Here is a 12,139-nt window from a genome sequence, read left to right as displayed (position 1 = left end):
ATCAGAATTGATTGTTGGATTGCTTACAACATCCCAGGCTTTCTCTAACACAGGGCTTCATAAATTTTTCAACTATTGACCCTTTTTTAGGTGAATCAATTTTATGTGACTCCAGGTATACAAAAAATCGGTATACAAGTGAGATGAGTCCTTACCATAATTACATAATTTTAAAATCATTTGTGTGCATAATTATACTACTTATTAATGCTGAAATCATTTTATAAACCACTGTAATAGAAGTACTTGTTTTTCTCACAAAAAGATATAAAACATAGATAAATAATCATCGCGCTGATTTTTGACAAAGCTTGGTTGTAGAACACGTGAGTGGCAGTGTTTCCTCTGTTAGAGAGCTGCTGGATTTACTAACCACTCGCTAAAGTTAGTTCCTATCTTTATACACTGCAAGACCACCATGACTAAAGCATATAGGAAAACTAGTACTTAGGATAAAAGTGAAATATTTAAATAATTTTAAAAGAAAGCTATACTATACATATATGCAGAAGTAGAAAGTTTTGTTGGGACAACACAAATGGAGGGAGGTACCAAGTTGATGCACTGTGAGACGGTGGTGGGCTGCCTGTCCTCCTTAAACTCCCACCAAAATCTCATTGTCCTGCTTATGAGGAAGTTAGTCCTTAAACACTGACAGAGATGGGGCAGTGAGGGAGTTGACAGAGGGTGAACTGGGAGGGATAGTTAGCACCAAGGGTCATTTGAGGGGTCATACGGAAACCTACTGCAGTGGAAGAGTCTTAAAATAGATTGTATGTGTATGTATGAAAGCACTCTAAATTGGAATCATCAAATAAAAGGGGAAACAAAGCCCCAACTATACATCTCTCACCACCAAATGAAACCTCCAGTACCAGGGGTGGTTGCCATCTAAGTGAGCTGTTGGCCAAAGAAGCCCACAGATAACCTCCAAACAACTCAGGCTATTGCCAAATCTACATGTTGCTCTCCATGAACTGACGATAAGGCCCTACTGCTGACGACGACACCCACATATCTCACTGAACACAAAGAAGTCAAGCTGGTGCCTGACTGGAAGGCGCTCTGCACACTACCAGAAAGGGAACCACCAACCCAGCTACAATGGTGAGGCCTCCAATGATGACCTGTTTGCATGATACACTGGTGCAACTGTGGTACAAAATGTGTGGGAATCACCAATCACTCTGACCGGATTTAAGTCACACCCCATGAGATGGAAACTATGTCTTACACTGCTTAGGTGGCCAAGAACCCAAGACAAGAAAACCAAATATCATTCTGCTAAAAGAACTTAGCAGTAAAATGACTCCTAACTACTTGCTCCGCCATCAATAGAGAAGCTTCCTCCTGTAACAGATGAGAGCTAATACAGAGACCCACAATTGGGCAATAGCAGGGTGAGAGACCTAGGAACACTCAGTTCTAAGTGGGATGTCTTCATCAAGTCCGTCTCCTCAGGGCTTGGGGAGCAATGTAGAAGAGGGAAGCAGAAAGGTTGTATGAGCCAGTGGGGATGGAGGGTACCAAGGAAACAAAAGAACCGATACACATATGAACTCACAGAGACGGTAGCAGCATGCACAAGATCAAACCAGATGGGGTGCTCACACTGAGAGGGTAAGTGGATATGAGCCCCTCTCTAACCCAGAAGTGGTTGCCAATTGATAACTACTTGCAAAAAAAGAGTTTTCCCCCTGGAGTCTCACTGAGCATATGGACTACACTATGTCCAGCTGTAGATGGTCAACACAAACTAAACACAATGGTATTTTAGAGATGTTTTGTCTCATAATGTTTTGTCTGGAACATTGGGTTTGTTTGTTTTGTTGTGTTTTTCCTTGTGAGTCTTTTGCTTATATATTATGGCTTCTGATTTTGTGTTTTTATGGATTTTGTGTGCTTGTATGCGTGTTTGTGTCTACGTATATGCATTTCTTATGCTTTTTCTGTGTTTGTTTTTCCTGTTTTGTTTTTGTTTCTTTCCTATTTTTAGTTTGCTATTTTGTTTTATAAAGAGAGAAAGAATGTGTGGAGTTGGATGGGTGAGAGGCTGTGAGGGGATGAGGGAAAATGGTAAACAGAATATATTGTATAAGAAAATTTTAGGTAAAAATATTGTGAAGAAAGACTCAGTTATCTTTAAAGGGCTGGCCATTGAGAGTTTGAGCATGCTCCAATTATGACATGGGCAGCACAGATTGAACTTGGTGTAATTTTTTTCTTTTTTTCGGGGGAGGGCATGAGGATGAGAGAGTGGACCTAAGAGGAATTGAAAGTTAGTGTAATGAGGTGCACTTTATGCAATTCCCAAATAATACATGAAAATATTATGCTGAAATAAAAATAAATCTTATGGAGGGAGCAAGAACTAAACTGTTAAGCACTGCAGTTCATAAAGAAGACTGAAGAGTTGCCCTCCTAGTTTTAGAATGTGCTGTAAAGCTGCAGTAATAGGTGTAGTGTGTGCCGATGGGAGAAAATAGCCCAGGAGCAGTCCCTACCAACACACTTGGCTGGTTCTTTAAAAAGCATCCAGAGGAGTTCAGTTAGGAAAAGAGAAACATTGCTCCAAGGAATGATGTTGCGATCCAGTAAGTATAAAGAGTGGACCTCAACTCCCACCTCTTGCTAAACACAGGACCTGAGAGCCAAAATTCAACCATGAAGGAACAATATGAATACACAGAGGCTGGCCATATTACAGAGAGATGACGAGGACCTTGTGTGTGGACTATGGAAAGAAGTTCCAGAGCTCACATGCAAACACGGAGTCACAGCACATGGAAAGAAACTTCACAGAAGATATGTACATGACCAGTAACCACAATGCTACTGGCCATCAGAGCTGTACTCAGCAGTTGATACTAACATACATGTAAACGTGGTTAGATATAAAAGACTGCAACATAAAATGCTGGGGAGGAAGTGTAGGAATGACCAGAACACGTGCATGGATTGAGGGAACATAAACAATACAACTACTTTCCATGAATATTCGTCAACATTTTTAACCTATTTATTTGTTGGGGTTAGAGCTATGCTCACATCATGGCACATGTGTTGAGGTTTAGAGGGAAGCCCGTGGGAGTCAGTCCTTTCTTTACACCATGTGGATCTCTGGGGTCCATAGCAAGTTTCTCTACTTGCTAAACCATCTGGCCTGCCTATGTGCAAACATTTTATAATTGAACATCATTTGACCAATGATCTAGTAATTCCATGTCTCAGAAGAAATGCAATATACACAGCGGACTTGGGGTAGAATGAACACAGTATTTTCTATAAAGACATTAAACCAGAAGTGAGTCACGAATCCACTAGAAGGAAAATGGACACATGAGTTGTGCACTGACATGGAATAATTGGTATATTGTGAAAGGGTGGACATAAAACATATGCTATTACTGCACGGTCATGGAATTTAAGAGGCAAACCTAACATAGACATAATTCTGAAGAACTCACTCTGGCGTCAAAAGACTGAGGAATAGGAGCAAGGGAGCTAGAGTGAGTGAGTGAGGACACCGTATCACACACGCTACAGCACCACACATCCTACCGCACTGCACGTACCATGGCACTGCACATTCCACGGCACTGCAACATCACCTCAATGCACTCACTTCCCACTGCAACCAACATCCCACCCATCCAATTGCACCGCACATACCACAGCTCTGCACATCCTGCCGCACCGCAATCCCACCACAATGCACATCCCACACATCCCACCGCAACAAACATCCCACTGCACCGCACATCCCACTACCAGGCCAGCCAAAGCGAATGTATTTCTTGTCTTGAAACCTGGGCATCTACTTTTCACAGGACCTCCCTGCCTTGCATGACAGAAGATTCCAGTACACACTAAAGACTTAGCATTTCTGATTTTGTCATCCTGCAGTATTTGTGTTTAACTTTACAAGTGGGACTGTAAAATATGCCCATCTGAAGTAGATTTCTGTATGGGAGTTTAAAATAAAGCCACAAATAATGCTATTTCATACTGAATAAATGTAAAAGGTTCCTCTGAGCACTAAGAGCAACACTGCTCTCTGGATAAACTTGTTTGCTGCTTGGATGGGAGATGCATAACACGCTACTTCTAATTTTTGCCTCAGCTGCCAAGAACTTCAGAGCCAAATTCAGTGGTCATTTTAGTGATTAACATCCCAGCTGCCCCATATATCAATTTTTCTTGGGTGGAGGGTGAGAAAAGTGGGGGTATTAAATTATCCTGTTTCACACTGTGAACTGCTTCGAACCGTTGGAGAATGACGGTGCACAAATCAAATGAGACGCTGGCTATTCTGACAGAATTAAACTTTACTTTTCCCTCCAGATAAATTTTGTATGCTTTGCTTTCCCATCCTAGGATGTCAGCTGAGGGAGGGCTTTTGCTGCTGTCTTCATGAGTCACTTGGAAAGGGCAAGTCACTCTCCACCCAGAGGATTCCAAACACAGCCCCCTGACAGGCAGATACTACCCTGATGTTTAATGGTAAGGATTAGAGGCTGGGGATCATGTGAAGTGCAGCTTACGCAGGGGAAGGGCCCCTCATGGACTGTAGACAGTGGAAGAAATCCAATGTGCTTCGTTCCATTCTTAGGGGAACAGAAGGAGTCAGAGCTATCTGAGTGCGTGTCTGTCTCTAGTCCTGTAACAAATGCTGTAAGCTGCTTTGATTTTACCAGGTGGACAGGAGATTTTCTGCCCACAGTGAACAAAATCACACAACGTTGGGCTCGGGAGCAGGGAGTTTGCGTTCCCAGTGTTTATGCTAAGGTCACATCAATGAAACAGTTCCACCGACTCTCACCGGTGCTGCTGCTCTGCTCAGCACAGCGCGGGGCTGACGCTCTTCATGCTCCGTTCTCTGTGGCGCACTTGTCCCACAAACTTTCTTTGGGAACTTCTCTGGCAAGTCATTGGCTGCTTTCGGGGTAACCTTTGGTGAATCCTCCTGTTGGTATGGAGTAAGACTATGTCATGAAATGAAAACTATGACATGTCTTTAAAACAAATTCAGTCACATGCCATTCTCTAAAAACCTAAGCTGGATAACACTGGACTTGACAAAGACACAAACAAACAAGAAGCAACAATGGCTAGCAGGGAAAAAAATGCAGTACCGAGTGAACTGCAGACCCTTCCTCGTCAATGGGACAAGACCAGTTAAAATCAGTGTCACCATTACACATGCTTTAAAAATCATCTCGACAGAAAACTTGCTTACAATGAAAATGGTATTTTTATGGAACATTGTCACATTTTCAAACTGCATGGGAGTTCATTATTAACCTTTGCTGCGAGTGGAACCAGTGTATCGGTGTAGCTTAAATTCCTATTAATTAAGCTCTTGTTTTCCTATTGTTGAAGAGAGGCTAATTAATGTGAAAGTATACAAGGAGCTTACGATGTTGCTTACACAGAGTGCAGGTAGTTTAACCTTTGAGCAAGATGAGTTCACGTCACTGGCACCGTGTCCTCGGGCCAGAGGTTAACTTCATGACAAGCTTGCTGTCTTGCAGGCTTCTTTGTCCCACTGTGGTGACATCTGGGAAAAGACTGACTCTCAATAACCTTGAAGTAGACACAGAAATAGAGGGCGGCTCCTATAGCCCAGGTGGAAGACGGAAAGCCAGCGAAGGTCCTTGAGTGAAGTGTTTGTTCTGCAGCTCCGCGTTTACAGCAGCTCCGAGCGCCATCGCCTTTTCCCCCAGTTAAATGGAGAGAGCAGGAGACAGGAACAGCAGAAGGGGAAATAATGGAGTAGCCAGTGCCAAAATAGAGAATAAATTATGCTGGCTGGGCAAATAGAGTCTTAATTTGTAGTCTCTCAATTTCCAGTTTCTGTTGCCAAGTGTGTTCATTCCTTCCCTTTGCAATAGGCTGGTTGTCTGAAGGTGGGGCTAAGTTGTCACAACACCCTCCTTTACCCACCTCCTCCCGGATCTCTGCATCCTAATGAAGAGGAAAACCACTGCCTTTCACTAACCTGCAAATTGGAAATGTTTAACAGTTCTTGCACCCGCCCTCTAAGTCCACTGGGAAAGTTGATGGTCCTAGAATCCGCCCTCCCTGACATCACCTTGGTAAGAAATGTATACTTGTTACAAATACACTAATGTGAAGTATGGGTCCCCAAACTGGTTTCATCCCCCAGAACACTGGCGTAGCAGTCACTGTGAGACACGCTCTGGATTAGTAGAAGTTTTCCCTTCCATCCTTATTGAGATACAATCAGCAAATGAAGATTTAAGTTGTTGGCTGTGAGGTTTTGACATCCCACATTGTGAAATACCATGGTGGAATCCATATATTTATCACATCTGTGTATAGTGGGAATGATACCTATTTTCTTAGTGGGTTACAAGCACATGCCATGACACACGACATCACTAAGTACAGCTGTCATGCTGTATACTGCATTTTTATAACTCATTCATCTTCTAACTGAAGGGTTTGTGTCTTCATTCAACATACCCCTGTTTTCCCCAACACCAAACTTTGGTATCTGCCATTCTCCCCTCTGATCCACATTGAGTTACATTCCACTTACGAGTTACAGCTATGCAGTGTCTGTCCTGGCCACGTGGACACATTTCACCTGGTATTAAGGAAAAGGGGGATTGCCTTCTCTTTTAAAGCTACATGACTCTCTGACTCCATCCATTGCTACCCCTTCCGTTCAGTCACTGCTGGGTAATTCTTCGCTACAGAGACCTGTACAACAATGAACACACAGGTCTTGGCGACACCATGTTATTTCTTCTGCCTGTGCCTTCAGAACTGGAGCTGTTCTTAGTTAAAACAATTGAGGACTTTTAATCTCCTATGTACTAAGCATTTAAGGTACCAGTTTCCCTGAGAACCTCTGACATATGGAACAGGATTGGGCAAAGCATATTCCAACCTGTCTGCGGCTCCCTGGAGCAGATGGTCCCTCAGGGTAAGGTCAATGGCCCGAGGCTGAGGCTGCAAGGCCATGGGTGCTTTTATCTAATATTATAATATGTTTTTCCCCCTTATGGAAAAGTTATATTTTTACACAAATTTATAATGCTAAGAGAAAGATGGAATACATAAATCCTTAATTTTGAAGAGTTATGTTCATATTTACAAAGATATGAAAATAAATACAAAAAACACTTCTGGCATCTCAGAGTATCAAAAGGGATACTACCAAAATATGCATCATTTTCCAAAAAAACCTCACAGCTCAAATGAGAAAAGATTTTACTTAATTTTCCAGTGTAATCTCATACTGCTCTATAAAACTGGAACACTTTGCTCTGCTAAACACTGATAACGAAGAAGCCTTCTAACCAGGGATGTGCGTTCCATTGCTCTCATATAGAAAACACACAGGCAGACAAGTTCATAGAATTACTTTAAGAACTAAAGGTTCTTCATGAAGATTTGTATTCCAACAACACACATTCCCCTTTGATTTGCTGGACTTTAGGTGCAGACTGAGAAAGCAACCATATTTTATGGTGTGCAATGAAGGAAACTCAAAGTTCTTCTCTGAGCCCCAGCTTGCCTGCTGCCTTAAAATGGGCAACTCATCTGAATTCCTGCGTCTGAAGGAAGAGGCATGGACAATCAGGAGGGGCCTGGAGAAGGGGCGGGGCTGCACAGTGGGGTTCTCCCACTCAGTTCACACTCAGAACTCTGAGTCACAGCTGACCTCAGCAAGCACAGCCAAGATGAGGGTTCATTCACTCAACTTGAAAAAGTAAATCACAGCGGGTGACCCAGGATATGGCTGGATAGTAGCATGCCTGTTAAACAGACTTTAAGCCAAACATAACACAAAACAATATCAAACAAAATGAATGAGCAAACTCAAATGCTTCCGTGGGTGGCATAAGCAGCTGGCAGGTCATCTAAAGAATGAACCTTGGAAACAGTCTGGTGACAGCCACAACCTCCAGAGCTGTTGCATGCTCTTGCAAATAAAGGGTTTGCTTTTCAAGAGACAAACATACAAAACCACCAACCAAACAAACAACAAACAAAAAAACCCACACAACAGCATCTCTGCTAGACTGACAAAATTTCATTTCCGGTTTAGCTCCAGAAGAAATCGCCCAGTTTACTGAAAGCGGTTCACCATACCCAAACAACTATTAATGAAAGATCTCTTCACTTGGAGAAGCACGTTGTGAGTTCATATGGACGGGTGCCACTTTCTAAGTCAAAAGCATTTTGTTAATGCTAAATTCTAAAGATTTCATTTGCAGATGAAATAATATGCTGAAAATCTTAATATACATAACTTCCTTCCCTTGGAATAATAAGTGGTAAAAAGAGCTTATTTGCATAGGCCTGCTTTTTCAGGTATAATGACTTATTGTTAAATACCTCTCCATAAAAAAGTAGAAGTAATAATAATTCATCCACTACTCTATCACTAGCTGCAGCATCCCACATGCATAGTGACAAGGAGTCACTGAGGAGACCCTGGCACTTGAAAGAGAAAATGTGTAGCCACCAGGTTGACTCAACTAATTCTGTTAGAGAACCATCAGCTGCAGAGACCTTCCTGTGTGCATTGCTCAGCGGAACTGGGGACAGGGTGGTAATGTCTACAGAGTTTCAACATTTTTAGGTTTGATTTTGAGAGCATTAATAAAAACCTGTAAACTGTAGAAATTAAAATTAAGATGAAACTTACCCACAGATAGTAAAACTGTATTTTTGACATGTTTAAATATATATGTGCACGTGAACTAGTAGAGAAATAAAGTCATTAATTAAATGTTGATATGCTATGAAATATGTCTTACTAGCTACAGATCCAGACTGATCACACTGCTGGCAGGAATTAAGATGCTAAAGTTGCATGTTATTTTTAAATAGTGTTACTTATAATTAAAGTGCTCTAATCAAAGGGAATAAAATATTTTTCATGAAAGCTCATTGGAAAATGTTCCACACTGTATTATTCTCTGCTTAAGAAATTGGTTGCACAACAAATGCTCTTTGATTTAGTGAACTGTGGATTGTAGAGGATAATAATTAGAATGTTATATCAAAAGATATAGCATTGTTTGTAAATGGCTTATATTTCAGTGAAGCTGATGAAACTGAAAACTACAAAAAAAAAAAAAAGGTGTGAATCTTAAACTACTAGAGATCAAGTGCTGACCATCACTGTAAGGGACACTGCCACGGAGACAGTTCTTTGTTCCCATCACTGGAAGGAGAACACTCTGTCAGGGAAATGGTTCTTTGTTTTGTTGGGAGAGTGATAAAAATACAAAAGTCAATAAAACTGTTAAAGAAGTCTCTGTAATTACCAAGATCAAAATCCAGTGGCTTTTCGTTAAACATGAACTTTTGTTCTGCCTCCTGCAATATGTAAACAGTGCTGACAATTGGTCTGTGAGGCACTCGCTACAATAAAATGTAATTGTATCACGAGAGAAAGGTGACAATCAGGGGATCATGAAAAAATTACACATTCTCACTGGTAGTTAATTAGCCATGCAAACCCTCCTCAAACAGATATTCTCTTCTATTAGGAATGATTACTATGCAGGCCTACAGATGTCAATACCACAGTCATTCAAATACTTCTTTTCCTACTAATTGAAGGTTGTAAAGCTCTGGTGCCAAGGTTTTGCTTCCAAAGAGCTAATTTATGACTAGAAGGATATTTTATGTCTTCAGTTGCAGCAGCTACAAAATTCAGCAAATCAGAACCATCTGTGCACGGAGACTTGACTCACCATTCATTGAGCAGCCTATCAGTCACATTAGCCTGCATCCTGCATTCTTGGCTCCCGAGCACTTGTGCGGATCCAAAGTTCAGAAGAAATATTAAAGTAAATGACATTCTAACCCTAACTTGTACCTTCACCAGACTGCCCTCCACATACATACATACATGGACTTATTTATTTATTATGGACTTATTTATTTAATATGGATAGCCTCAAGTGAGGAAAAAGTCACTTCCTTGTCTGTATAATAGTGCTGCTAATCACAGACGCAGGTTCCTACCATCCTCTTCTGAAAATCCTTTGGCTTTATAATTCTTTGCTTTAAGTATTAACTTTCTTAAGTTGATGTGAGAACATCCATTCAAATAAACACAACAAAGGAGATAACAAATACGGTAACAACTTGGTTAAGAAATAATTATTTCTCTAAGCTGAAATATCAACAGATGTATATCAATAACTTCTAAGAGTATTAGGCAGCTACATAATGAAACTGGAAGGCAAAGACACAGGGCAGGAGTGAGAGAAAGCCTGGTGAAGCACAGAAGGGCTCTCACGAATCAAGGTGGAGTGGCCTTCAGCTCTGCCCTAGCCACACACAAGGCCATCAGTGATAGCTTCGTTCTTTATCAACACACAGCAGGCACAGATCCCATTCTGAGAGACAACGTGCCATAGGAACTTTAAGGTTTCTAGTGATGAGCTATCAATGTAGCAAGCCCGTCATTTTGGCTGAAACGTCTTCTCGGGAGCACATTCACAGCGTGCAATCACAAGAGCACAAGGATTATGTGATACTTACTTTTTGACAGGTCATAGGACGCACATGGACGCTATGTGCTTTAGTGGAAAATTCCAGTGGCCCTAAATATACTCCATCTGGATTCAAAATTTTCTTGAGCTTCTGATAGTCTGGCTTTTCATCATAAGCTAAGTTATGGACACACACCAAGAACTGGGCGAGTTCACCTGTGAAGTAGCAAAGTTTTTACGTTACTCACATTTGGGAAGAATTATTAAAACTCTAATAATCCCAAAATTTATGTTTCTCTCTCTCTCACACACACACACACACACACACACACACACACACACACACACACACACACACAGACAAACCTGAATGATCTAAAAATAAACAAGTTAATAAAAAGCATTTAAAATGTTTTTCAAAAATTGAAAAAAAAATATTTAAAAACGACTGACATGATTTACTAAAAATGGGATCCATTGACAATCTTTCAACATCTCTTCGCTGGTATGTTTACAGGCGCTCATGTGCCAGGTGGAAGCGCCTGTACGATCATAGTTACTAACGTGGCTGTATGAGGTGCAGCTACTAACTACTCAAAACACGGCAGCTCAGTACACTTCAGACTTTTTTTCTGCATTAACATTTAAACGTTCACTTAAAAACAAATGGCACTCACTATAAATCTGACTTCAAGGGAAAATCACTGTAGATTTCCCCTACAGCTTTCATGTTGCCATTATGTGAATATATTTAGAAATGACCATGGATTCCACATTTTTAGTGACGACCAGCCTTAACGAGGAACCCTCCCGCCTGTCCTCTGTCCCTCAGTATCGCAGTGAATCCTGCTATTCCTGATTTCAGGTCAGTAGGCTGAGGAGCTGGCTGTTTTCTCTCTAATAAATATAAAACTGTGTCAGCAGAGTTACAGAGCAGCTCCTCACGGCAGCTTCTGTTTATTTTAGCGATAGGCTTTCAAACCAAGGCCTCATAGGGGCTAAGAACTCACTCTGACACTGAGCTATTTCTTCCCACTAGTTTCTTAAAAGAAGCACAATTAATAAATATGAAGTGATAAAGAGTTGTGTTTGAATACCTATGCTCTGTACTTTTGTTTCAGGAGGAGGGTCACTTTCCCTTCCCTTGCATTGTCCCTCCATTCAAACAGACATATAGAGGCACTGGGTCTCACTCCCTAGGCCAAAAATAAATAAACAAACAAACAAATATATCCAAAAAGTAATAATCACATCCTTTCTTTCTCTTAAAACCAGACAACCTTTGTATGTGTATGTGTGTATGTACATGTGTGTATGTGTATGTATGTACATGTGTATGTATGTGTACACTCACACAGGCACACGTGAGTGTAGGTAGCCACGTCCAAAGAGGTCAACAGATTCTCTAGCATTGGAGCTGTAAGTGATTCTGAGTTCCCCAATACTGGGTACTGGGAACTATATTCTGGTCCTCTGCAAGAGCAATAAACCTGCCTACTAGCTGAGCTATCTCTCCAGCCCCCAGAGTAACCATTCTATACCACAATTAGAATTATTATCTAGGAATGAAGAGCTAACATAGTTCAGATCAGAACTCCTGGTTCTGCTATTGTTGTTTGTTTTCTAACGGTCTAGCCATTAGGCAACTT

At 41.2% G+C, this 12,139-nt stretch overlaps 1 protein-coding gene across 1 annotated transcript in view; it reads right to left on the bottom strand.

Annotated features, from left to right (window-relative positions):
* The window catches only part of Vrk2 (VRK serine/threonine kinase 2), a 104,551-nt gene that overhangs the window by 3,793 nt on the left and 88,619 nt on the right, over positions 1-12,139 (bottom strand). Inside the window, exons 11-12 of the mRNA XM_005367732.3 lie at positions 10,540-10,706; positions 4,823-4,966 (exon numbers count right to left, since the gene is read on the bottom strand). Coding sequence (XP_005367789.1) covers positions 4,823-4,966; positions 10,540-10,706 — 311 coding nt within the window. The remainder of the gene's footprint in view (positions 1-4,822; positions 4,967-10,539; positions 10,707-12,139) is intronic.

This window comes from Microtus ochrogaster, unplaced genomic scaffold (assembly GCF_000317375.1).
Source record: "Microtus ochrogaster isolate Prairie Vole_2 unplaced genomic scaffold, MicOch1.0 UNK22, whole genome shotgun sequence".
NCBI classification, from domain to species: Eukaryota; Metazoa; Chordata; class Mammalia; order Rodentia; family Cricetidae; genus Microtus; species Microtus ochrogaster.
Note: the sequence above shows the minus strand (reverse complement) of the source record. Positions and strands in the feature narration are given on the sequence as shown.